A 27,467-nucleotide genomic window follows, 5' to 3' on the forward strand; every position below is an offset into this window, starting at 1 on the left:
TACACTGCTTTGAGGCACTTTTCTGCCTCTAAACAGTGTAACGCAATAATTCCACGCACAAGCTCCGGTTTAACCTACGCCTCCCCCACCCTGTTAGTGTCCATTCCAAGGACGCTAACAGAGCATTAGCACCGACTAGTGCCATCCCATAAATATGGTGCCCGGCCAGTGTCTTGGAAGGGCGCTAGCCGGCCTATAAATTTTCACACAAAACTGCGCTAACGCAGTTTTGATAGATAAAGTATAAATCTGGCCCTGAGATCTCTTCCTCTCAGGATGCAGGAATGCAAGGTCCACAAATTACGACCTCAGGAAGCCCATGATCAGGAAACACTGGGATTGGTTTCAACTGGTGTGTATCCACAACTGGTCATGCCAAGGATTAAGAGCAAAGCCGTCCCTACATTACCACTGGAAAGCAAACTATTCTTCACAGCACTGCCCTGCCCTCCAAAACCTGTCCCCCTCGACTCACAGCAATCCCTTGCTGCCATTCGCCTCTTCAAAGCAAGTGGTAAATGTCAACAAAACAGGGTTAGATGATCAGCCTAAAGGGGAGCACGTCATGCTTTAACAGACCCAATGTTCCGTTCCAGGTGGAATAACTTGTAATACCCATTATTTTGTGATGAGTTACCAGCCAGAATCAAATATACCCACACTTAATAACAGGCAACTTGTAATGAGTCCCTCTGTGTTAGTGTGGCTTAGGTACTGTAATTCACTGTTTGATAACGACACAAACGTGTGTCATGCTATGAGGGTGGAATTAACACCATGTGTAAATAACTTTTGCTGTAGCAAGAGTCGACTAGATCTCTAGAGTTGGGCTTTTTCAGTGGAACGGTGTTAAGGGAAATGCATGAAATCACAAGCCTGTGGGTCTTCACAAATATTTTAAGTGCACCTCCCACACGTAGCTCCCACTGGAAACATATATCTGAATGATTTAAGCATAAATGCTGATGAAAGTGTCACAGGCAGTAACAATATGCCTCATTTCATTGAAAAATATTTCCATTAAGCGAAAAATTATTTTAAATGGTCTATTGAGGTATATAAAGAAACACGTTTTTTATGTCAACAATTCCCTTACCCTATGCATGCAGGGGACTCCATAAACGAATGTTTCAGAAATCCAGCAACAAGCAAGAAGTATTTAAACACATTCCGTCACGTGTATAACTTACGCTTAGCAATGCCTCTTGAGGTTTAACAAATGCTATAACCACTGATAAATCTCTGCAATGTGTAGGCATACATCATGGATTCTGAAATTAACGACCTTTTTGTGAATTGGGCTCTTCATTTTTGTAGCACAAAATGTTACCAGAATTAAGGCACTGCTTATAACTAGCAGCTAATTAGCGCTTCAGTCAAGGGTCATTTATGTTCAGCAAAAAACTGTTTGGTACAACTGTAACCTCAAGAATTTCTTTCATGCCTCCAACATCTGAATGGACAGTTAGACTGATAAATCCGGACATCTATCCAGGTATTTAAGTGCCCCAATGTGCGTATGTAGAGGGAGACTACTAGCTCTCGATGAATCGTTTAGCTGTTATTTCTATGTGTGATGTGTTAACTTGTGTTAGACCTGGCATCCTTGGTAGGGGTAATTGGCTTATCCCTGATTTGCATATTTGATGTACTAGTAAATCCCTAGTAAAGTGCACTAGAGGTGCCCAGGGCCTGTACATCAAAAGCTACTGGTGTGCCTGCAGCACTGGTTGTGCCACCAACGAGTAACCCTGTAAACTTGGCTCAGACCTGCCACTACAGTGTCTGTGTGTGCAGTTTTAAACTGCCAATTCGACTTGGCAAGTGTATCCACTTGCCAGGCCTAAACCTTCCCTTTTGTAAGGCACCCCTAAGGTAGGCACTAAGTAGCCCTATGGGCAGGGTGCAGTGTATGTTAAAAGTGAGACATGTACTTATGTGTTTTACATGTCCTGACAGTGAAATACTGCCAAATTTGGTTTTTACTGTTGCAAGGCCTATCTCTCTCATAGGTTAACATGTTAGGCTGCCTTTAAATATCCTTAAAGCTCAGAATCCCTTTGGGAGGAGATAGACATGTGGAGTTTGGGGTATCTGAACTCACAATTTAAAAATACATCTTTTAGTGAAGTTGGTGTTTAGATAGTGTGTTTGAAAATGACACTTTTAGAAAGTGACTCTGCTTGTTTGTGGATTCCCTGTCTGGGTCAGTTTGACAGTTGGGCTGGTGTGAATTCCCCCTAGACAGTGGGACAAAGGGAGCTGAGGAGTAGCATGCATATCCTGGTGGGCCAGCTGAGCTAGAGTGGAGGGAGGAGTGGGCACTTACACCTCAATGGGCTGTCCCTGCCCTTACTAAATGCAGTCTCCAATCGCCTGGTGTGATCCTGGCCTGTGCAAGGCAGTATCTTGTGAACAACAACAACTTTCTTTTGAAGTAGGCCTACATCAAAGGCAGAGAGGGTTATAAGAGGAGCACCCAAAACTTCTGAAAATTAGATTTCTTTAAGGATTCAAGGGGAACCTCTGCCAAGGACAAGAGCTGAAGAGCTGAGAAGAAGTGCTGCCTCTACCTGTGACTGTGCTTTGTTGGGCTATCCTGCAGTTGCTGCTTCTGCCTGTGAAAGGTGGTAAAGACTGTACTTTGCTGTGGATTCCTGCTTGAGAAGAATTTCCATGGGATTGAGTGGAGCTTGCCTCCTGTTGTTGAAGTCTCAGGTCCATCAAAGACTTCTCTCTGCCAGCACGTGGACTCTCTGCTGAGACTCCTGCCCTGCCAAGTGGTACCCTACTCAGTCCCTGGGCCCTTGAGAGGTGAAGCTGGTAGCCAAGAACTAAAAGTCCACGCACAGACCACCGTACAGCGAACTTTTCGACACACCTTCTGTGTCACGGCTGATAAACGACGCAGCGGCTTAAATCACTTAAATGACTCGCAACACCTTCTAACAGAGGCTGATACGACACAAACCCCACGGAGTGTGGTTTTGTGATACCGTGCAACCAGATTTTCAAAGCAACATCGCTAGGCGTGGAAAAACAAAGCAAAGCCTGCCCAGACCCGAGGTGCCCCTCCGGATTGACGCATCACTCACTTGCGGGAGAGAAGAAACTACGCCCGCCGACCCGACCAGGGGAGGAACGACAGAGGAACCTGACTGCCAACCCAAGACCCTATTTCTAACAACCTGCTACCAACAATATTATGCCACTGAGACGATACCACCTGTCTCTTTGCTGAACAGTGAACTTCAGACCTTTCTGTTAACAAATAATACTAAACCTCCTACTTAGTTAAAGTAACAGTTTTTTTTATCTATTAATGAAGCCCAAAATAATAAAACGCATGTTGCAGTACATGTTCTGCAGAGGGTGACGGAATTACCAAAGTTGGCCAATTTACGTTAAAGCCACAGTAGTTAGTCTTCTGGGAGTTTTCACAAACCACTTGTGATTTGACAGTTCTTATTATGGTTTGAAATGGCATATTTAAGGAATATATGTAGGACTTATTGGGGGCCTTAGAATGGGACTCTGAAAGATTAACAATTTTACAAATTATTTGCTTAAGACATAGGAAGCGTGAGTAGCAACAAAAAAAATTAAGGAGAAGGGACTTGGTCGGGCATTAAGAAAAATGGCAGAATCCAAACACTCTGCTTCCAACAAAGGTCTTCTGCATTTGTCTCTCATTGCTTCTTGCACATAGATATCAACCCTATCTGGTTCCTAGTAAAGATAATAATATTCCTTAATTGTTTGATTAATTACAGTATTACATGTTGTACATTACAATATGTATACTGAAAACAACGAACTAAGACTTCAAAATAATCAACTAAGAGAATACAACACAAAACCAACAGCCAGATCTTCAGGAATAGAAGTCAAAAGCAAATTAATTGTTGGCTGTAGCAATGTATTAGTCAGAATTAAACAGTAGACTTGTTGGTATTAAATACTTGTAAATATCAGTGTATTATCAGTACATTCAATCAAATATTTAGCAACAGACTTGATACATTTAAGTTCAATATAGGTCTGAGTAATGTATGTGAGGCATTTTTGGAGACAGTATACTTCTCAGCTTTAATTGACAATACTTTGGACACACTCTATCAAACGATTGCAACATAGATTATACTTTGCTCCCCTATACACTCACATTAATTCCATATTAGAGGCTTTGGTAAAACAATTGAAACTGCTTATGAACTAATCAATTATTTTAGATGCTTAGCTTTGAGACCGTGGGTTAATCTTCGGGGAGAGAGAGCAAAGTCAGATGAAAGAGGAAATATAAATATATGAAATAGACAAAAAAAAGGTGTTTTATTGAGCCAAGATATTCGCTGCAAGTAACGCTTCTAAAGAAATATTCAAAATCTCATAGCAGTTAAAAACCCTGTGGTCACTAAGAATGAGATAAAAGAATAACAAGGTATTAGTTTATTACCTCTTTCAATGTTTGTACAAGTCAAGAAAATCTGGGAGGCGTTTGATCTAGCAGAGGAGGGCCACACAAAAGCACACATAATAAATAACCTATGTTTTTACAATTTCATATGGGATTCAAAATGTTTGCCTAACTCCATGGTACCGGCCTCCATCCCACTCTATAAATACAAAATCATAGCATCATGATGGACACTTGACAGGTATGTCCCAAGATACCATGTCCTGCTTTTTCGTCCTAAGAACTTTGCACTGGACCTTCCCTTTCCTAACCTTCGCTAAGTAGAGTCAAGTGATAAATCGATAAACACATTTATCACTTAACTCTTCTTAGCATGGGAAATCCATCTTTCTTGATATGTCAACATGTCCTTTCAATGAGCTGCACTATATTCGGAATACAACCACCCAAATGCTCCCTAGGCTCAAGAAATCCAATCACTTCTTAACAGGTGCAGAAACAGCCTGGCTCAAGTAAGAAAACGTTTCCAAATACACACCAAGCAGAAATCTCTGATCACCCTCCACCATGATGCTAACATTTCTTAAATTCAAATTCCAAAAACTGGAAGGCAGAGCGTTGAGAGTAGGGCCACCTAAATTTGGATATACATTTCCTTGGAAATACAATCAGCTTCTACGACCTTGAATTTCTGGAATGAACAGAAGATGTAGCTCTTCAACTATTAAAATTCCTGATACTTTCGTCTTCACTAACATTGAAACAGAGCCTCTACAACACAAGAATAAAACTAACAAAAGAAGAAGAAGAAGAAAGGGCATTTGCACTCCACATGGTTCCTAATTCAGTGCTGTGTTAAGTAAATATAGTTTCATTTAGAACTCAGGGCTTATCCCAGATAGCAATGGCAAAAAATGACTTTTTTTCCTCAGATAAATGTGAAAAAAGTATTTAAGCAGCATCAACACAAAAGTAAAGAAAAAAAACCATCTGTAAAACCCCCACATAAAAAGGAGGGTACAATTAGGGCCAGATATACAAGGCCCTAGCATCACCGGAGGGTCCCTTTTTGTGACGCTCCAGTGGCACTGTGCAGTGCGCCACATGTACAAGGTGGCGCTAAGCCATTCTGTGGTGGCTTAACGCCACCTTGTAAATATGAACCCCTCCAATGTAGTTTTCTGTGTCAGAGGGGCGTGCAATGGGTGTTGCTGTGGGCATTCCACCGCAACACGCATTTCTTTTGATGCTGCATCAGATTTAAAAGAAGGTGTAAATCTGTGGCAGTGCCAAAAACTAACGTCACCCCAGGGATGGCATTAATATGGCACAACGAGGAGGAATACTTTGTTCCTCCTCGTTTTTGTTTTTTCCATGTGTGCTGCAATCAGCAGCACCCGTAGAAAGAGCGTAAAGCCATGAATTAATGTTTATGTGCAGGAAGGTAGTCCTTCCTGCACATAAATAATCATTAAAAAATAAGGATTTTCTTCCTCTATGTGTGCTGCATCCTGCACACCAAATCACCATTGTAAGGATACCTTCCTGCACATAAACAATCAATCCCCTCAACGCAGACACCCTTGCACTATGATGCAAGGGTGCCTGTGTTGGTGCTGGCAGCTAAATTTAGCACCGGCGCAGGGGGAAACACAGGGGTGTGCCATATTTTAGTAAATACGGCACATCCCTTCATTTCTAAAATGAAGCAGTATGGCACTGCAAATTTTGGCACAGCACCCCACTGCACCACTGTTTAGTAAATCTTGGCCTTAATGAGTAACACAAAGCTAAAATTACAACATTTAGGTGTAGGGTCAGGAGGTTTGAATTTTTGTATACAATTGTCCACGTGAACAATAGGGGGGAAAGTCGATCTTATTCTATGTGCAATACCAAAGATTGGTTTGTGTCTTCACTGAGGGGCAAAAAACAAGAGCTAAACCCCAAGTTGTGTAATCAGTTTATGTCTTGCTCTATATAGAATCTTCTAGTGCTCATGATGTCTAGCCCAAAATGGAGCACAGAAATTCTATAATACAGGCTACGTGAGACTGCCATATCAGAAAGTAGACTGACATTTTGGAAGTATGCAAATCTAATGACTCCAAATTTTTCTGGTATATTATTAGTGGCCTCGACAGGCAAACAACAGTTACTGGGTTCTAATATATTCCAGTCTGTTATTAGGTGCAGCACAGTTGAAAAATATACATCAGAACAGATCATGTTCGACAACCTTCCTTAGGTTTGACCTTACCATCATATGATAATAGGGTGGAAGCCCTTTTGAAAGATACCCAACCAACTTCGGTGCCTGGACCAAAAGATGTTCCAATTTCCAACTTTTACCTGTGATCCATTATTCTGGTCTTTCTTGCTTCTGGCATTTTATTGGTCTGTCTATGTCACATCAACTATTGCCGGCTCATTGCATGGCTTCACCTTCAGTCCAGTGCTCAAAAAGAATGACTTACGTCTTCCACGCAACTACTAAATGATCATATTTTTGGACACTGAAACTAAATTTTATGTAAAACAGCCTGTGGGTAAAGAGATAAACTTGGGCAGACGGTAAGGGCATTCTTCCTATTTACCAAACAGATGCATTGTTCCTATTTACCAGTGTTACAGTTGGAATGGAAACAAAACACGGTGCTTTCACGCTGATACTGATGAACAAAAATGCAATCTTCGATCTGTCTATCCCACTAAATGTTAGTTATACACATTTTTTTTTAAGTGGTAAATTGCACTTTCCTGTGGAAGAAACGTTCTCTCTGGTGTACACCATGTGCCCTTCTGAGGGCAATACCTTCACACAGGTGACGAGCTATGCTACTCTCTGAATTGCTATATATGGTCATTTTGAGTTCTTTAAATTCAGAAGAGTCTTTAAACAGTACAAGTTCTCTCTTGACAACACTCCTACCTTTAGAAACTGCTACTCATCAAAAAAGTTAGGCCTAAAACGTATGTTGGTCTCATTATGTTAATGAAAGGTACTTTCCGCAAAATCTAAAGGATTCTAAAAAGCTAGGCCTAGGATGTGTTCTGGCCTCACTATATTCATTAAATATGTTTTTCTCGCAATCTAGAGACTCCTGGTAATTAATCAGAGAATACAACTGAAAACTCATTGGTTAATTCAGGGCATTATTCAGTAGGAAGTGGGAATGCAAGTTGTAAGAGCCCATGTATGAAATCTAGTTTTATGCCATGGGCCACTCACAAATGTCTTATAATTATCTGATGCTCTGCTCTGCGATGCTGCCTTAAAGCTGAATCTGTTCTTGTTAAACTTATAATATTTGGCACCTGGATAACTCAGAACTTGGTGTGTTGATTCAAGGGTGAAAGGTCAAAAGTAAATCTTGCTGCATATAAATCTGCAGGACGTTTTCTTCCTTACAATTAGGAAAAATTATAATGTGCTTAAGCAGCTCATGGTGCAACTGGCTGTTTGTTTGCATTTAAAAGAAACTGAAAGGTGCTTCTGTAATTAATTTGGCTGGTTTGACATTATATATTAGAAGACAAAACTGTCAGTTGCTTGAGTGGCACACTCATCTGCTGGTGCTTGTGAATAGGATACCATCCTCGTAAATATATACTTCAAGAAAAAGATTCACAGCATTCCATAAAGTACAAATTCACAATCGTTAATCAAATTGCACAGCCACTAACGAGTTTTAACCCATTTGGAGTGAGTCCCTTGTCCCTTTCAACATGCATACGTATAATCCAGACCGCTATTAATGAGGCATTCTGGATAACGTAGTCCAAAACAATTGCAAGATAAATGAAAATAAAATAAAATCTGTACTTATCCATGAATGGTTTCATTGTAATGCTGAGACTGATATTTTCATAAATTTATGTGAGTATATCTATGATGCAAGTTATGAATTAGACAAAATATTGTATTCAACCATTAAAGCTTAGTACTAAAAAATGTCACCAGTTATGATTTCTGAGAAGTGAGAAATAAACAAAAATAACTGTATCAGAAATTAAAGCTAAGTGCTATTCAATTATTTTGTTTCTCATTAATTACTGAAATCTAAAATATATCATTCTTTATGCATATTTCATTCATCCAGTGGGGAAAGATGACAAGATATGATTGATTTTGGATTATAGTAAGGAAAATTCACACATTTTTAATATTTTGAGTAGACACTGGAACTTGGTTAAAAAAGATATGGATGTTGGTCCAAGAGTGGGAGAACGACCTTATGTAACATATAGGAAGGTACCATCTTTGAAAGATATGTTAGTAAAAAGCCATTTTGAACTACCAGCTGTGTCGAATTGGTTCACAGTCTCACAAAAATGTTTTTTCTGTTGTAATAATTGCAAAGCATGTAAGATTGGGAGAAATTGGAAAAAAATAGAGGACTCTCATAGCAGAGACTTTTTATTTGAAGAAAGGATTACATGTGATACTACATTTGTAGTATATGTAATAGAATATCTGTGGCATGAGATATGTAGGTAGTACTATCTGTCCATTTAACAAAACGAATATTAGAACACATCAGGGCAGTACAAAATGGTGACATCAACTATGCAATGACCAAACATTTGAACAATTATGAGAGAGCTGATTGGTTACATATGAGATTTTTTTTGTATAGCCATGGTTAAAAAACTGTAAAGAGGTGGGGATGGAGTTCAACAGTTGAGACGTCTAGAATCTAGGCTTATTATTAGACTAAAAACCAAGACCCCGTACGGGATCAATGGGGATGAAGAACTGTATTGCCATCTATAACTCATATCTCCCCTCTAACTGATCTCTGAATATCTATATTGGGTTTCTGAAATGTTTTGAAGGGTGTGATACCATTACCTTGAGAGAAATGATGAATACTATTTAGAATGTGAAGAATGTCCAACTAAGGATTAGGGGATAGTTCCACAAAGGTAAATCCCCTTAAAGTACCAGACTGATACTATCTGGACTACATGGAGCGAGAACCAGCCCAAAAGTGATATAATGGGTGTGGTTCTTTTAAACAATGGTGTTTGAGATCCTGAAACTTAGGATTGGTGATTGCAAGTGAGAGTGGGTCAAATAATGTTTGCATATACATAGTTTTTGTTTAATTTATGTAGGTAAGAGACTTTGTGTAAAATTTGAGTTGTTTTCACTATTTGGTGTTACATTTTCAAATGGTAGAACTACATATCCCATAATGCCCCATAAAGGCATGCAATGGGAGAAACTATAAATTATGTGTAAATGGATCACTCACTCACCGTGATCAAGACCTTGTTGGTTGAAACGCGTTGGTGGTGTTTGCGTTACTCGATCTTTGTTTAATGAATGAAGAACAAACAAAAGGATTCCTGTGAGTGCTGTGTGTGACTTTGTGTCATTTGGTGGAGAATATATATATATATATATATATATATATATATATATATATACCGTACCTAGTGTTCCAACCTAAAACCTAAAAGTGAGAAATGGACTTGTATTGTTGTCTTTGTTTGTGGTAATTTAGCCACCATTCTGCTTGCCATATGTGACATACTGAGCACTAACTATGGCGTCACTTCATTTGATTGTTTTACCTATATGTAGCATTGTCTCTTTTTCACAAATTGATATTTCATATATAGCTGATTGGTACCTTATCTGGGACTTAGTACATGCACCGACTGTAGTAGAGGTGTTGTGCTTACCTTCAGGAAGCAGTGCCCCAGTGGTGCATGTTCAGTGAGAGAGACGTTGTATAATGGCTGCTCAAAGATGGGTGCATTGTCATTGGCGTCTTCCACCTGGATAGTGATGTTGCAGATACTGGATAGAGCAGGCCTCCCCATGTCCATCGCCTCTACCCAAAACTCTAGCTTCTCCTTTTGTTCACGATCCAAGGCACGGGCCAAGCTCAGTTCCCCAGTGTCTGGGTCCAGGTGGAACCAAGACCAGTCTTCTGCACTAGGGTTCTCACTGTGCCACCCTGTGGAATCTGTCACCTCAGATCTGTCCATTGTGGGGGCTTCTGAGGCTCCCAAAGTAGGTAGCCCAGAGCCTCCCATCTTCAGTACTGCAGATGCTCTTGTCGTCTGTACCTGAGAATTCCCCATTCTGGATACGCCAGGGCTTCCTATACTGGATACCCCAGGGTCTCTATGCCCAAAACCATCTGAGTTCCCAGCAACAAATCCCTCATTGTCTTCTGTAATGGGTACCTCGAGGGCCCTCATTTTAATTTCCCCACTGTTGCCAATGCTGGGCACTGGTTGATTTCCTACAGTAGGTACCACAACATCCCCACTATTAAGGACCTTTGAATCTCGTGAACGTGTGATATCTGAGTCTTCCTGCCCGGATAGTATAGAGTCCTCCTTAATGGGTACCCCAGACCCTCTTGTGTTTGGTATTGGAGAAGGTCCTGTATCTGGTAACCCAAGGCGTCCTACACTAGGATTCCCAGAGTCCCCCGCACTCAGTGCCCCAGTGTAGCCTTCCTCCTCTGACTCCCTGGTTGCCCCTTTTAGCAGCCTATAACGCACTTGGGAGTTGGGTCCCTCTGCGTCGAGGTCCTGGGCACTAAGGATGAGCAGAACAGTGCCTGGCACAGCGGCTTCAGGCACAGACAGTTGGTAATGGGGCAGCAGGAATGTGGGTGCCTGGTCATTAATATCAGTTACACGCAGGAGGAGATCCTCCTCAGTCCAAAGCGGTGGCTGCCCAGAGTCCCAGGCAAGTAGCCGCAGGTGATGCTGCTCCTGTGCCTCTCTGTCCAGGACTCCTGCCACACACAGGAAGTAAAGCCCCATGCCAGGAACTCCCGCGGGCAGCAGTGAGAAGGCACCTTCACCTCCCTGCAGTGACACCCACACTCGCTGCGCCTCCTCCTCGGCCCCGTCCTCGGTATCGGGGTCTGATGCAGACACGCGCGCTATGTACTCCCCGAATAGGGTCCCCTCCGATATTGCAGGGCCACCGGGCAGCAGGAAGGACACCGATAGGTGGGGGCTGTTGTCATTTATATCCAGAACTCTGATGGTGAGGCGGGAGCTGCTCTGCTCAGGTTCGGAGCCACCGTCCTGGGCCAGCACCAGCAACTGGTGCACAGCACGGGATTCCCGATCTAACGGTCGGGTGACCCGCACCACCCCGCTGCGGGGCTCCACGAGGAAGAAGGGCCCACCCGGGGACTGCCCGGCTGGGTCTAACAGGTGGTACTGGACCATGCCGTTGCTGCCTTGGTCGGGGTCAGACGCGTGCACGCTGCAGACAGTGCTACCTGGCAAGGCGTCTTCGGGCATAAATGCCTCGTACTCACTTTCACTGAATGTGGGTGGGTTGTCATTGGCATCCAGCACCACTACCTCTACCCAGAGCCACCCACTTTGGCGCGGCCACCCTCCATCGAATGCCTCTATGAGGAGCTGCAATCGGTCCTCCTTCTCACGGTCCAAGGGCCGCGTCAGCACCAGCTCAAGTGGCCCTGGCAATGGCAGAGCGCCCGCCTCGCCTTTAGGGCTACCCCCGTAGTGTAGGCGAAAGGCTCCATCTGAGTCCAGAAGCAGGGAGTAGCCCTGCAGCCCTAGAGGCCCAGCGTCAGGGTCCCGCGCCCCGGGGAGGAGGAACGAGGTGCCTGGTGGGGTCAGTTCAGAGACTTCTAGCCGCAGCGTTGTGCCCTCCTCAACCCCCCCGTCCCACGCCTCACCAGAGCCCCTCACATTTCCACGACTCCCATCATTATGGCCACGTCCTTTCACGTCCCCAGGGACAACACTCACCTGAACGGGATACCCCCCCTCACGAGGGTCGGTCACCTGCTCGAGGTGTATGTCCTCTCTGAAGACTTCTAACTCCTTGGGGTCCCTTCCCTGCCCAGGGTCCCTCACTTGTCCTGATCCCCTCACTTCAAAAACACCAATGTTTGGTTTTGGCACCCAAGACCCATGTTCTTCCCTGTTCCCCTGTATATTTCCGAAGTTTCCCACCCCAGGTTCTCTCTTCTCCCCAGTCTCCGGTGGCCCCTCTCTATCCCTCTCCCCTCTGCCCTGCTCCCCGGGATGCCTATCTCCGTTCCCCAGCCTCGCTGAATGGACCTGCCTCGGCTGCCCCTGCTCCCTGCCCCCGGGGCCTCCCCAGGAGGGCGCGTGGTCGTTGATGTCCCGCACCCTGATGTCCACCTGCAGCAGCACTCCCTGAAGAGTAGCCGCGCAGAAGCTGTAGTATTCCCGTCGCTCCCGATCCAGTGGCCGCGCCGTGCGGATGATTCCAGACTCTGGGTCCACTTGGAAGTCTGAGAGTACAGGCGAGTCCCGTTCTTCCCCGCCGCCTGCAGCCTCCACCGACAGGAAGAAGCCGCCGCCGCCGGCAGCAGGGTCTGGGAGTCCGGCTCGCAGGTCTCCGACCAGGGTGTCTGCAGGCAGCTCCTCGTCCACGGTCAGGCTCAGGTTGAAGACTTGCCCCCGGGAGCAGCTGGTCGCCCAAAGCCAGCAGCAGAGGAGCACGAGCAGCCGGGAGCTTGGAGCCCGCATCCTGCTGGCACTCAAAGCTACTAAGGGGGCATCACCCCATCTGCAGAACTTCGAGGTGGCACAGAGACCCGAGTGGGAAATGCAGGCGTGTGCAGCGTTTCCAGGCACCAGACGTGACCTACTTAGCGATGAACCGGGAGCCAGAAAACCACAAAAGTCATTCACAAACTTGGATGGCTTAAGTATTCTGCGGGAGGCAGGGACTAATATTCCAAAGAGGTATATGTCACTACCCCGTACAGCAGGGGGCAGTGTCTCGCAGGGTGGCAGGTGCCAGTATCCGGCAGAAGGAACTAGTAGGTGCCGCTATTCAATAGCGGGGCAATGAGGTGCTGCAGTGACAAGCGGTGACCAGACTCACCGCTGCACTCCGTCCAGAGTGCAGGTAAAGACTGACATCTATATATCCCTCTGTATAACCTCGGCTTGAGGGAAGTTTTGCTGCATCTTCTTGTGTATGTACTCTCGATCAAAGGGCGTCAGTGAGAGCAGAGCTGCTGCCGGTGCTGAAGCGGACAGCTCCCCGGCTGCCTCTGCTTCGCTGCTCGCACAGCCTGTCTACCCGCCGGCTGTGTGTGTGCTCTGCCAGCTCAGCTTCACTCTGCCTGGCCCACGTGACTCCAAGACAAGGGCACGCTCAGTCTGCTTCTCATCACTGCAGCATACGGAGGGGCTGCCGCGAGCAGGCCCTGCACTGGCTGTACACAGGCTAGGCTTGGTCATGTGCTAGCTGGCCGCAGAATGAGTCCCTGTCATGCACCAGCTATACAAGGGCCGAGGAGCCCAGGACTTGCACAGGCAAATGTACGGCATATACATAGTATTCAAGACATGTGCTGGTGGCACACATGCAGAGTCAAGAAAAGGATGATCCTATTGCTTGTTGAAAGAATCTGCGGTCTCCAGCTTCACCTGAACTCTGTGGGAATGGAAAACATTTCCGAAAGGCTACGGATGATGGAAGGCATCATCATCATCTCTTTATTGCATGATTACTTAAAATCATTGCAAAATGCACAAGAGTACAACATAAATAAATACGGAAATATGCATATACGCAGTATACAACCCAGACGATAATGCATCAGACTGAGTTGGAATCTGTTTGAATGAATAACAATATGACATACGCATTTTCAGCACAGATCATCTACTAGCAGTAAATAGAGTACCATCAAAAGCTAGCATTGCGAATATGAACAAAACTGCATTTCATCATAACAGGGCAGGTTCTGCCCGTATAAAGGATTTAGAGTGCATCCATCATTACAAATCATCGGTTTTCAGAAATTTCGGCAAGATGTCTTGTTGCAGGAAGTGGAGTGCCTAAAATGCATACCGTCGCCATTATCAAAACCTAGACCAATAAAACAATTGAAGTTAAAACCCTTGCATATATATTCAAGCTTTTGGGATCGGAAAACACAAGTTAAAATACTAAAGATTGATAATATCACAGTGTTATACACTCAATTGTAAAACTCAGTTCATAGCTAAAAAAGTCTAAGTGGGCATTGAGCCTTCATTCAGTTTTGCTTGCAACTGCATAATAAACTTCCTGAATTTGGCCAGTTCAGCTGGCTTCTTTAGGGTAAACACCTGTGATCTGGCCTCAATACAGGATCTTGGGCATTGGCGAAGAAAAAGAGGTATTAATAAAGTGCATTGTGCATTCATCAGTGCCTGGTAGCAGCATAATAGGTGGATGAATGTCGATTGGAGAAAGAGTTCCATTTTGGGTTCAGCTTCTTTATCTTCAGGCCATGCAGTCTTGCAAAAGCAATCTGTGTCACGCAGGATTTCCTAATTGTGCAGGCCAAATATGGCTGAGGTGCCAAGTGCTGTGAGATATTCATGTAAGATGCCGCCAATGCTTCTTGCACAGAGTGTTGCTCAGTTTTTCCAGGTCACTTGCCCAGGAAAGCGTTTTTGTCGGCCTTTTCAGCACAGGCTTGATTGAAATATGTGACTGCGCCAATTTGATCAGTTCTGCAAAGTCGCCGTTAGGTATTGCGACCAGGGATTAATTTTTGTTTCAAAGATATGGCGGAGAGCTGATTTCAAAGTGTTGATTTGGGCCATGATTATCCTGTGGTAGTATCGATTCTGGCCTTCCAGGCCAAATTCCAGCCTTATCAGATGACTCCTTATATATTGTGGCAGCTTGAACACTCTTTTATAAGTTTAACTTGGGGCTTTTCTATTAGTGTGGTGAGTTGACCTGGATGGGCTTCATGTCCATAATTTAGAGCTTGAAGGATAGAGGGTTTGAGAACTTGGAGAATTAGTCTTGCAGAGTGGATTTCTATGAGGTTATTAAAGTGACATATTCTGGTTATTATGAAATCAGTGTTTGCCTTCAGGTGATGAAGTTGGACTTTGGGCTTTCCCTTCACCTTCACTGATAACCAGATAGTTGTACATGTCTGTGCTGCTAATGATAAGTGGCCCCATTATCCAACGAGAATGCTGGTGTTTCAATGACCCTCTGAAAATTACTGCTTTAGTTTTGTAAGCGCTCGTCTTCATTTTATTTGCCATGTTGTAACTGTGCAAGGCAGTTAATGGTTTTTGTAGCCTGTTTTTTGAATGGTCCAGCAATACAATATTGTCTGCATATTGCAAGAGGGTGACTTTGAGGTTCCTGATTTTTGGTGGGATCAGGTTTGCATGTCTTAGTGCCTGAGACATATCTGCTGTGTAATGGTGAATAATAATGGTGCTACCACAGATTCTTGTTTTAGCCCATTGGTGGTGGGGATCTCCTTGCTGACAGCGGAGCTCGACAGCTTAATCCTTACCCAGGTGGATGTATACAGTAGAATGATTGCCCTTAGGAGCTTGCTTGGGATACCACAGCATTTGAATTTTCTCCATAAAAGATTCTTGTCCACCAAATCAAAGGCTGCGGAATAATCCACAAAAATAAACAAGCAAAAAGTGGCAGTGTTTTTTTAACAGCAGCCTCATGTATAAAAAAAGAGAGGGCCACAATGTTGTCTGTGGTTGCGGAGTTCACCCTAAAGCCAGTTTGACAAAGGGGCACTATCCCCATGGCCTCCTCCAAGCTTTGTAATTCTTCTAAAAGAACTGAGGCAAAGCCTTTTGCTTCAATATCCAATAGAGCAATAAGACAATTAGTAGCTGGGTCTTGGCTAGCCCCTTTTTGTAAATTGTTTGTAATGTGGAGCCTCTCCAATTCAATAGTACTTCCTGTGACTCTACACAGGAGCAGTAAAGTGCAGAGATAATTGGTGACCACAGCTCTGTGTCTTCCTCAAAGATTTGTGCAGGAATACCATTGGGGCCGGGGGCCCGGACAACCTCATGCTGTGCAGGATGATGGAAATTTCACCTGGTGAGGGAACAAGTCTGGGGTCCGGTTGGGTTTCATATTTATTGGGTTTTTCCATTGGTTGTTCTGGGTGGGGGCGGGGGGTTGTAGTTGACTGTCCTGGTTTGTAGTGGGTACCTAAGGTACTTACACCCTATACCAGGTCCTGTTATCCCTTATTAGTGAAATGTAGGCAGTGTCTAGACTTCAGACTCTCTAGGGGTAGCTGTAGCTGAGCAGCCAAGGCTTATCTAGGAGACATGCATAGCTCATGCAATACCACTGAAGTCACACAGTACTCACACACATGAAAGAAAATACTCAGGCCCCCTGTTGGACTTTTTGCCTCTTCCTCCTGGTTTTTCTGACCTCTCGCTGTTGGCTCTAGGACTCTGAGCACTTTATCACTGCTGACCAGTGCTAAAGTGCAGGTGCTCTCCCATCTAAAGTTGGCATGATTGGCTTATACCCAATTGGCATATTTAATTTACCTATAAGTCCCTTGTACAGTGGTATCTCTATACCCAGGGCCTGTAAATTAAATACTACTAGTGGGCCTGCAGCGCTGCTTGTGCCACCCACGGAAGTAGACTTTTAAACCTGTCTCAGGCCTGCTAGCGCAGGGCCTGTGTGTGCAGTTTTCTGCCACAGGGACCTGGCATCTAAATTTACTTGCCAGGACCAGAACTCCCCTTTTACTACATGTAAGTCACCCCTAAGGTACGCCCTAGGTAGCCCTATGGGCAGGGTGCCATGTATGTAGAAGGCAGGACATGTGCCATATTGCATGGCCTGTCCTAGTAGTGACAAACAGCCTAACTTGGTGTCTCACTGCTGTGACTGCTGCCTTCTCATAGGATTGCATTAGAAATGCCCTGCCTTATGTGTAAGGGGTATCTTCTGATTTATGAGGGGTAATGTAGGCGTGTTTGGTATGGTTGTGATGGTGATAATAAATACTGCTTACTGGTGTGGGTGTATTTTTTATTACTATCACAGAAATGCCACTTCTAGAAAGTGCGCATTTATCTGTACTTATGACTGGTGTTTTGCAGCTTGACTCCAATCCACGTCTGGGCAGAGTGACAGTTGGGGCTTTGTGCATACTTTTCAGACAGCCTGTACACAGGGAGGGTGGAGGTGTCACAGAGGTGCATCTGCATACTGAATAGTCTTCCTGGGCTGAGAGAAGGGAGAGGCGGGGCACACCTGCATTTGTAAAGACTGTGCCCTGGCCTCACACAATAGGGTCGTTAACCCCCCACTGACATTTGGAGCCTGTGCTGAAAGGAGAGAGGGGGCACTCCCAGAACCAGTTTTAACTGGCTGGAACCTCCTCTCCCTACCATTGTAAAACACTGTAAGAACTGACTATAAGTACAGGGGAATTTTCCCCACAATTTGGAGACTCTTGGAATCATCTTGGAACTGGACACCAAAGGCTGAAAGGACTCACCAGGAACCGCCATGGACTGCTGCTGCTGTGCTGACCTGTGACCTGCCTGGTCACTGTGAAGGACTTGCCACTTGCTGCCTTTCCCTTGTGCTGGCCTGTAGCTGGGCCCTCCACCTGAGGACCTTGTCTTAAGATTCTGCTCCCAGGGGCAGGGTGCTGTGGCCCCTGGCCCCTGCACCCATTTCTTCATGAGTGGTGCTTCTCCGTGGTTGCCGCTGCCATAGCGCTGATTGCAGCTCGCTTATGGAGCCTTGGGAGCTCGTAGGCTCCTTGCAGCATTGGGCCCCTTTAAATAAGATCACTGCAGCGGCCCGGGAAGCTGGAAGAACACTTGCGCACCGCATCGGGTGCAGGCGAGTGTCTGCTCGGGCCCCAGGAGGGGTCCGATCTTCTTGTGGCTTCACGGCAGGACCAGGGGAAGGCGCGGGGAGTGCCCCCTTCCCCCTGGCCTCTGCATTAGGAGCAGGACGCTCCTTTTCTGCTGTTAGGTAAAACGGGCATTATTGTGGGCCCCCCACCTTGGAGGAAGGGCCAGTGGAGGCCCGGGGGGGGGCCCCTAGAGATCGCAGGGTCCCGGGAGGGGCCTGTCATTAAACCGGAGGGGGTGCGTGGTGCCCCCCTCCTGCCCTAAGTTGTTTTTGCTGGCTTTGGCCCCCCTCGTGAGGGCCAGTTGAGGCCCTGGGGGACCCCCAGTAATCATGGTCCCTGGAGAGGAGGGGCCTGTCTATAAAAGAGAGGAGGTGCATGTCGCCCTCCTCTGACCCCAGAGTATAAGGGAGGCCCCCGTTTTGCGCATAGGAGCGCCGGGGCCCCATTGTTCATCCTCTAGGCACTGGAGGTGCCTTCATCAAACCAGGTACTGTTAAAGAAACAATATATAGAACATAAGTTCTTACTAGAGACTTCTCCTGATTTATATATTGCCTACCTGTTTTTGATGGTGTTTCATATACATATGCAAATGTTCCTTTTATGGGCATGACTTGCTAATATGTTTCCCTAACTTGCCATATGGTTTCGAATGTTCCTACTATGGGCGTTTTATGATATTCTTATGACAAGTGTTCTAATGTGATAACATGTTTCCTGACTACTGCTTATGTTGCAGAATACTAAGTAACCTGTGTGTTAAGTGTGACTACTGCTAGTTTGCAGAGTGACTAATGTGTAACATTCTGACAACTGCTAAGGTAGCAGGATAGTACTGATATGTGATGTTTGGTCTGATAATTGCGTTGTGTACAATACAGTATATTTTCATATAATCTGGTGTTGTGTTTCCTTTGTGGTGGGGATATTGCATCACATGTGTGTGTGTATTGTTCAAACGCTTTACACATTGCCTCCAGGTTAAGCCTGACTGCTCGTGCCAAGATACCAAGGGGGTGAGCAGGGGTTATCTTGGACGTGTAACTCCCTTGCCCTGACTAGAGTGGGTAAGTTCTGCCTGGCTGAGGTGCATACCCTAGCCAACCAGAAACCCCATTTCTAACACCCCCATTAACACATTGGCGGTAAATCTCTGGGGAGGATCTAAGGGGCATGGTGGAGGAAATTATCCGGGTAGAGCCACAGCTATTTGGATCACAGGTGTAGGAGATATCCATTGCTAGGAAGATGGAGCTATGGCGGAGAAACGTGGACAGGGTCAACGCCGTAGGACAGCACCCCAGAACAAGGGATGACATCAGGAAGAGGTGGAGCCACCTATGGGGGAAGGTACGTTCCTTTGGAGCAAGACACCAGCTCGCAGTATAGAGGACTGGCGGTGGACCCCTACCTCCTCTCCCACAACTAACAACATGGGAGGAGCAAGTCTTGGCAATCATGCATCCTGAGGGCCTCGCAGGAGTAGCAGGAGGACTGCATGCCATCACATACCCCCACCCTTACCCTCACTCCAATCACTCCACCACCTCCCACACACCCCACCATCACAACCCACTCATCCCAATATCAAGCCCTGCAGGCCATACCAATGCATGGACACCACTCACAGCCCTGTATGGACACCTATCACTACAGCATGCACACTAGAGACAATCAGCTAGCCCACCAAATAACAACTCACACAAGGCAAAGCTGCCAGGGTAATAACAACCATAGAGGGCAACCCACCCATGCACAATATGTCACACACAGAAACAATAACACTGCATTTACATCCTCACAGGTACCCCAGCCAATGCAACCGGAGAAGAGGTGCCAGCAAAATCCAGTCCCCCACAGTAGATGCCTACAGTGGTGACAGCAGCTCTGGTCACGTGGATCTGGATGACCAACCTGGCCAATCAGGGACCTCCGGACAGTCTCACACCACCACAGAGCCTCCCCCCTCAGGAAACACCACCAATGCACCCACCCAGCGGGCCCATACCTCTGTCCCCCGGACACGTCAATCAGCAGTGACCCTAGGGCACACCACAAACCTAGGACAATCAGGAACCTGGGGTCAGTGGCAGTGGCTGAGAGGAGTGCTGTGTGCCAGGGGGAGGACAGGCCCAGGGAACCGACTCTCCAGGAGGCACTCAGCACGAACTTGGGATCACACCAACATTCCCAGAATACTCTGGGCCAGAATCTGGACAAGATGCAGGAGAACATGTGGCTGCAGTAGGGACAGTAACTGGGGATCAGGGAGGACTTGAAGTCCATTAACACTCCCCTGGTCTCCATTGCAGGGCTGCTCGCAGACACGGGCAACACCATGAGGGAGGCAGTGGCACACCAGCGGGCCCCTGACACTAGCCAGACTACTGAACAACCCTCCACCTCCGCTGCCACTAGTGGACAGGAGGCCGCGTCACAGGACCAACAGGCCACCAGCACCCCTCTCTCTGCAGAAGGAGAACCACCCCGCAAACGTTCCCTGCGATCCAGGCAGAAGCAAGAGACTATTGCCAAGACACCACCATTAAATAAGACTCTCATGATTTTCACCCTTGTGTCCCACTCTGTCACTCTGTCCACCTTGAACTGCCATTGCTCCCCTTCCTATGCCCCCTTGAACAATGCACCTGTGCTACAAATAGACTGGACTCTAACCTGTACTTGCCTCCATCATCACCCCAGCCCATTGCACTTCCCCTTTTTCATCAGAGCACTGCAATAAACACACTTAGAAAAAATTGAAGTATGGAGCATGTCAAATGATTTCAAAATGTATTCGTTTAACAAGATTCAAAAATTGCAATTCAACTGTACAGTGTATGTTTACATAGCAACATCCTGTAGATGGCTGCAGTGAACACACCAGGAGCAATAGTGGGGCACCAACATCTGCAAAAAGAGATGCCAATGGGTACAGTGAGTGGTCATAGAAGTAGGAATTCACAGCCTGCCAGTGACAATGTCACACATCAAACTGTCAATGAAATGTGAAATAACACTGTCTTACTTGTGTGTCATTGGAAGTATTGATGAATGACTGCCCTTCGGTTGTCCTCATCCGTATCCTCTATCTCCTCATCTTCACTGTTCACAGGGTCCACTGCTGCCACACGGCCATCGCCAATCTCCTCCTCCTGCAGAAAAGGCACATGGTGTCTCAAACCAAGGTTGTGCAACATACAGCATGCCACAATGATCTGGCAGACCTTCTTGGGTGAGTCACACAGGGATCCACCTGTTAGATGGAGGCACCGAAACCTGGCCTTCAGGAGGCCGAAGGTACGTTCAATAATCCTTTTTGTTCGCCCATGTGCCTCATTGTAATGTTCCTCTGCCCTTGTTGTGGCATTCCTCACAGGGGTCAGTAGCCATGATAGGTTGTGGTAACCAGAGCCACCTGCAAATATCGAGGGACAACTGTTAGCCACACACTAAGCCATATGGCCTACACCATACCCATACACCAACATCCACTGGGTGGGAACCAGAGCTCACCTATTAGCCACAACCTGTGCCTCTGGAGTTAGGCAATCACATTTGGGATGCTGCTATTCCTCAGGATAAAAGCATTATGCACCAAGCCTGGAAACATAGCATTGACATGGGAGATGTACTGGTCCGCCAAACACACCATCTGCGCATTCATCGAGTGATAACTTTTACGATTTCTGTAGACCTGTTCATTTTGCCGGGGGGAGGGACAAATGCAATATGTGTCCCATCAATGGCATTAATTATGTTGGGGATATGTCCCATTGCACAGAAGTCAGCCTTCACTGTGCCCAACTCCTCCATCTGGGGGAAAACAATGTAGCTGCACATGTTTTTAATCAGGGCAGACAACACTCTGGTCAGCACTATTGAGAACATTGGTGTGACATTCCTGCTGCCAAGCTCACTGTCACTTGGAAATAACCTGTTGCCAAAAAATGGAGCACTGATAGCACTTGCACAAGAGGGGGGATCCCAGTGAGGTGACGGATACAGATATCAGGTCAGGCTCTATTTGGGCACACAGCTCTGTGATTGTGGCCCTGTCAAGTCTATAGGTGAGGATAATGTGCCTGTCCTCCACTGTTGCCAAGTCCACCGGGGCTCTGTACACAGGGGGATGTCTTCCATCTCCTATTCATCCGAAGCGGTTGCAATCTATGGGGTAAAAGAGTGAGCAGCTGGTCATTATCTCTACATTGTAACCACTACAGCTCAATGCATATTGCGATTGTTACAATATTTTGGTGGCGAATGTCCAGAATGTGAAATTGTGAACTGCTGTGACGCAGTTAGGATCCATGGTCTGCACCCCCCCCCCCCAAAATGGCATCTGCCTGTCCAGTTTGGAGGGACAGGTGGAAATCAGGTAATTCTGCTAATGTTGTGCGCCTTTGCGGGAGGCGGTCAGGAACTGCCCTGCAACTTTTCATTGGTTATCATTGGGCCCTATGGGGTACAGTGGCCAATGGTGATGTACGCCGGCTGGACATGAGCGCCAATTTCTATCTGTTCACTCACTTGCTACCCGACCTTCAACAAGAGAGGACCTACACTGCATGTGCTGCTGTGACCTCTGTCTGGAACCTACCATGGCGTTTGTGACTGGAGAAAGGGCCCCTGCCTTCACCTCGGAGGGGTTAGAGCGATTAGTGGATGAGGTCCTACCCCTGTACCGACTGCTGTATGGGCATCTAGACCAACAGGTGAGTACACTGTGAGTATGATGCATGGGGCATGAATGCATGGAGTGCTGTCTGTGAAGGCCTCATGTGGTGGGGGGTTGCTGGATGGGCCCTGGGCAGCATGCAGCATGTATGCTGGGCCATGTCTGTGCTAATGGGGATGGACAGGGGCATGGTGGGCCATGAGTGTAACAGGCAGGACGATCTGACTAATTCCTTTTCCTGTGTGTTTATCTGCAGGTCAGCACCCATCAAAAGAAGGGTATATTGCGTGCAATTGCCAAGGACGTGCAGACCCTGGGGGTCTTCAGCAGGCGGAGCACCCACTGTTGGAAACGGTGAGAGGACCTGAGACGCTGGGCATGGAAGACAGCAGAGGCCCATCTGGGGATGGCCTCCCAACGAGGAAGGGGTGCCTGTCGAACCCTGACCCCCCGATGGCCCGCATACTGGCGGTGGCCTGTCCGGAGCAGAATGTGCGCTTGGGGCCATCACAGCAGCAACAAGGGGGTGAGTACAGTGCCCTTCATTACTACTCACCCCTGGTGGGGTGTTATCCCGGTGGGGGATGTGGGCCTGTGGGTGCCCCTAGGACATGCCTGACATTGCAAAGTAGGTCCCATGTTGAGCAGGGTTCTGATATGAAATTCCTCCAACCTAGCTGGTAGGCATCCACTACTGGGCAGGGGTGTGTGGGTCTCAGATATGCTGCAGTTGGCGGTATGTGTCCCTTCCCATGGCCTGGTGACTAGCATTGTAACTGGTAGTGCATTGCCTAGTGCATAGGGCTGTTCCCTGTGTGTGGTGTGTACGCCAACAGTGGTGTTGGTGCTGCCATTGACCAAGTGTATAATTTGTCTCTCCCCCCCTTTTTGTTTTGTCATCCTGTCCTTATGTGCATTAGCATCATCTGGCGGAGGAGCAGAGACACCGGCGACAGAGGGAGCTGCATCCACAGGACCCAGGAGGCAGATTCCACCAATGGTGAGGGCACCAGTGGGATGGAGGGCGAGGGGAGTACCATGGCAAAGACTGGAGGGGACAGTTCGGACACAGATACCTCCTCCAATGGTAGATCCCTGATGGCGGCGGACACCTCTGTGCCCACCCCAGCTACAGCCGCCACCCTATTACCAGCACTGCCCTCCCAGCAGCCCCTCACCCAGGAGAGTGGGCATCTCCTTCACCCCAGGCACCTCAGGCCCTGCCCCAGTTAGCCCTGCTGCCCTGAGTGAGGAAGTAATTGACCTCCTGCAATCCATCTCTGTTGGGCAGCCAACTATTGTGAATGCCATCCAGAGGCTGGCAGCCCAAATGCAACAGTCAAATGCATTTCTGGAGGGCATTCACACTAGGTTGGCGGCCCAACAGAGATCAATCCAGACTCTGGCCTCCTCTCTGATGGCAGCCATTGTCCCTGTTTCCACCCTCCCCCTCCAACTTCCTCTACCCAATCCTATTCCCCTCAGCCCCAACCTATCCCAAGCACACTGGCAGACAAGCATGCACACAGGACAACACACAAGAGTGGACATGGCAAACACAAGCACCACACTTCATCTCACAGACACTCACACAAACACCATCCTGATGCAGACATACCAACATCCACTGCCTCCACTGTGGCCCCCTCCTCCTCCTCCTCCTTCTCCACTTCCACCTCTTTCCCAGTTGCGTCTCCACCCACACCTGATTGCACTACATCCTCATCCACTACCCCCATCACCAGCACACCTATCAGAACACACACATCACTGGCAGTCACCACCCCCACATCCATGCACACATCCCCTGTGTCCTCTCCCACTGTGCCTGTGCCCCCTCCTCCCAAAGTACACAAAAGCAAGCACTCAGACACCCAACAGCCATCCACCTCACTACAGAATCCAGCCCATTCACCTGCACACAAACACAGCAGACTGACACCTCCTACAACCACTCCATCATCCTCCCCTGCCAAACCTTCTCCCTTTTCCCACCCCAATGATCCTAAGAAGCGTTTCCTCTCCACCATTGACCTCTTTCCTACCCCTCCCCCTGTCCTACGCGTCAGGCCAGGGTGATAAAAACCCATGCAAGCACCTCAGCCACCCAGTCCACGGGCACAGTAGTGTCCCCAGCAGCTCCAGATGGGAAAGGATCCTGGCCACCAGCCAGCCAGATGGAAAAGGTGCCTGCCCCAAGTGCTGCAAGGAAGGGCAAGGATTCAGCCCCAAGTACTGCAGGAAGAAAGGGCAAGGAGCCAGCTGCAAGTGCTGCAGGAAGGAAGGGCAAGGAACCAGCCCTAGCTGCAGCAAGGAAGGGCAAGGAGCCAGCCCCAGCTGCAGGAAGGAAGGGCAAGGAGCCAGCCCCAGCTGCTGGCAGGAAGGGCAAGGGGCCTGCACCAGGAGGCAGTAAGGACAAGGTGCTGGGACTCAGTCGGAGACCCCATCACCAACCATGGTGAAGCAGCCATCCGAGGTTGCAGGGGATGGTCTGGAGCCTCCCCCCATGAGTACCAACAGTTCTTCCACCAGCACCTCCACCAGCACCATTGGGAAGCCGTTCGAGGCTGCTGGGGATGGGCTGGAGCTTCCCCCCACCACCACCAGCAGCACCAGTGGGTAGCCCTCCAAGGCTGCAGGGGAGGGGCTGGAGCCTCTCCCAACCACCACCAGCAGCAGCAGCACCAGTGGGCAACCATCCAAGGCTGCAGGGGATGGGCTGGGGCCTCCCCCCACCACCACCAGCAGCAGCACCACTGCCACACTGAACAGCCGTCACCACCAGTGTACATTCTGTAGACCTGCATCCATGGGCTGTTGTGCTGCCTGCCCCCTGCAAATCCAGTGAGTATGACACCCAGCTGGGAGACTGAGACCCTGCACTCCCCAAGATCTGCATCACAGGGCATGATGCCACATCTAGAACCAGTGGGGATTACATCTAGTCACCCCTTCCTCCCCAGGATGAAGCTCACTGGGCACAATGCCCCCTCCAGAACCAGTGGGGATGACATCCAATCACCCCTTCTTCCCCAGGATGAAGATAACTGGGCACGATGGCCCCTCCAGAACCAGTGGAGATGACATCCACTCACCCCATTCTCCCCAGGATGAAGATCACTGGGCACGATGCCCCCCCAGAACCAGTGGAGATGACATCCACTCACCCCATCCTCCTCAGGATGAAGATCACAGGGCATGATGCCCCCTCCAGAGCATGTGGGCAAGTCACCCACTTGTGAGACTGTGGCCTTGCCCTCCCCAGGACCAAGCACAGGGCATGTTGCCCCATCCAGAGCCAGTGGGAAAGTCACCCACTTGAGAGACTGCGGCCTTGCACTCCCCAGGACCAAGCACAGGGCATGTTGCCCCCTCCAGAGCATGTGGGCAAGTCACCCACTTGTGAGACTGTGGCTTGCACTCCCCAGTACCAAGCACAGGGAATGTTGCCCCCTCCAGGACCAGTCGCGTTGTACCATCTTCCGTCTGAAGTGCCCCCCATCCCCCGTCCCCCTGAGGTGCCTGCCTATTTTTGACCTGATGCCCCTGCAGTGTTCTCTCCGTGTTGTTGCAGGAGTCAAGTGGGGCCTTGGACTTTGTAATGTGGCCCTGTAGCCCACGAACATTGAGGACTGGGCAGTGTCCCTACATTTGTTAATATGTACATACTTTTTGATTTGGATGCACGTATTGCTACTATTTTATCTTGTTACACTCTTTTTAATCTATTGTAGTTGTCCTTGCATTATTCTTGAGGGGTACAGGGTAAATATGTTATGTTACTGCATCTGCTTGTGTGTATGGTTTTGGGGGTGGAGGTGTTGCGGTTGTGTGCACTCTCTTTTTCCTCCCCCCTTCCCTGTGTGCTAGGCAGCTGCACTCACTGTGGTTGGCTTCGCCATCGTTGGTGTTCGTAGTGGAGCAGCACGTAGAAGATCATGGGGAAGACATGCAGCTCGGGCTCCATGGCGGCGTGGTTCTTCCATGAGTCTCCACAGGTGAGTCCTTTAACGTCTGAGGTCTGTTTCCGCCTGGCTTTTGATGTCGTTGGTACCGCCCCAGAAAAGGTGGCGGATTGGACTGTCTTAAGACAGTGGGCAGAACATTGTCTTCCGCCTGGCTGTAGGCGGTTACCACCGCGGTGCCTGTTGAATCTGTCCTGGCTGTCTGTGTGAGCTCTTTCCGCCATGGTTATAATTTGGTGGTATTTACCACCAGCCTGTTGGCAGTATTACTGCCACTTTATCACCAACTGCCAGGGTTGGAATGACTCGCTCAGTGTTACAAAAATAAAGGTACTTTATTTTTAGTGACACAAATGCCAAAAATACCATAGAGACTATACGCCCCTAGGAGGTAAGTAATACACAAATTATATACACTAGTATGCAGAAATAGCTGTAAAAACAGTTAGAAAACAGTGCAAATAGAGAAAATCATAATAGTTAGAAATGGGCCAAGGGGGAACACAAACCATATACTAAGAAAGTGGAATGTGAATGTCGGTTTCCCACCTAGACAATTGTAGTGTGTGGAGGGGCATTGGGGGTATTAGAAAACACCAAAGGTAAGTAATATAACACATTCCAGAGACCAGGAAAGCAGGAGTAAATCACAGTAACTTTCCCAGAACACAGGAAAACACAAGAAAGAAGATAATGCAAGAACCAGAAGAGACTGCAAGACACCGACAGTG

General features: G+C 47.6%; 1 protein-coding gene across 1 annotated transcript in view; it reads right to left on the bottom strand.

The window, feature by feature from the left end:
• The window catches only part of LOC138255265 (protocadherin-23-like), an 836,716-nt gene extending 823,210 nt beyond the window's left edge, over positions 1–13,506 (bottom strand). Inside the window, exon 1 of the mRNA XM_069205832.1 lies at positions 10,112–13,506. Within this exon, the coding sequence (XP_069061933.1) occupies positions 10,112–12,931 (2,820 nt within the window). The 5' untranslated portion in view covers positions 12,932–13,506. The remainder of the gene's footprint in view (positions 1–10,111) is intronic.
• Between the last annotated feature and the right edge of the window lie 13,961 nt (positions 13,507–27,467).

This window comes from Pleurodeles waltl, chromosome 1_2 (genome assembly GCF_031143425.1).
Source record: "Pleurodeles waltl isolate 20211129_DDA chromosome 1_2, aPleWal1.hap1.20221129, whole genome shotgun sequence".
In the NCBI taxonomy this organism is placed as follows: Eukaryota; Metazoa; Chordata; class Amphibia; order Caudata; family Salamandridae; genus Pleurodeles; species Pleurodeles waltl.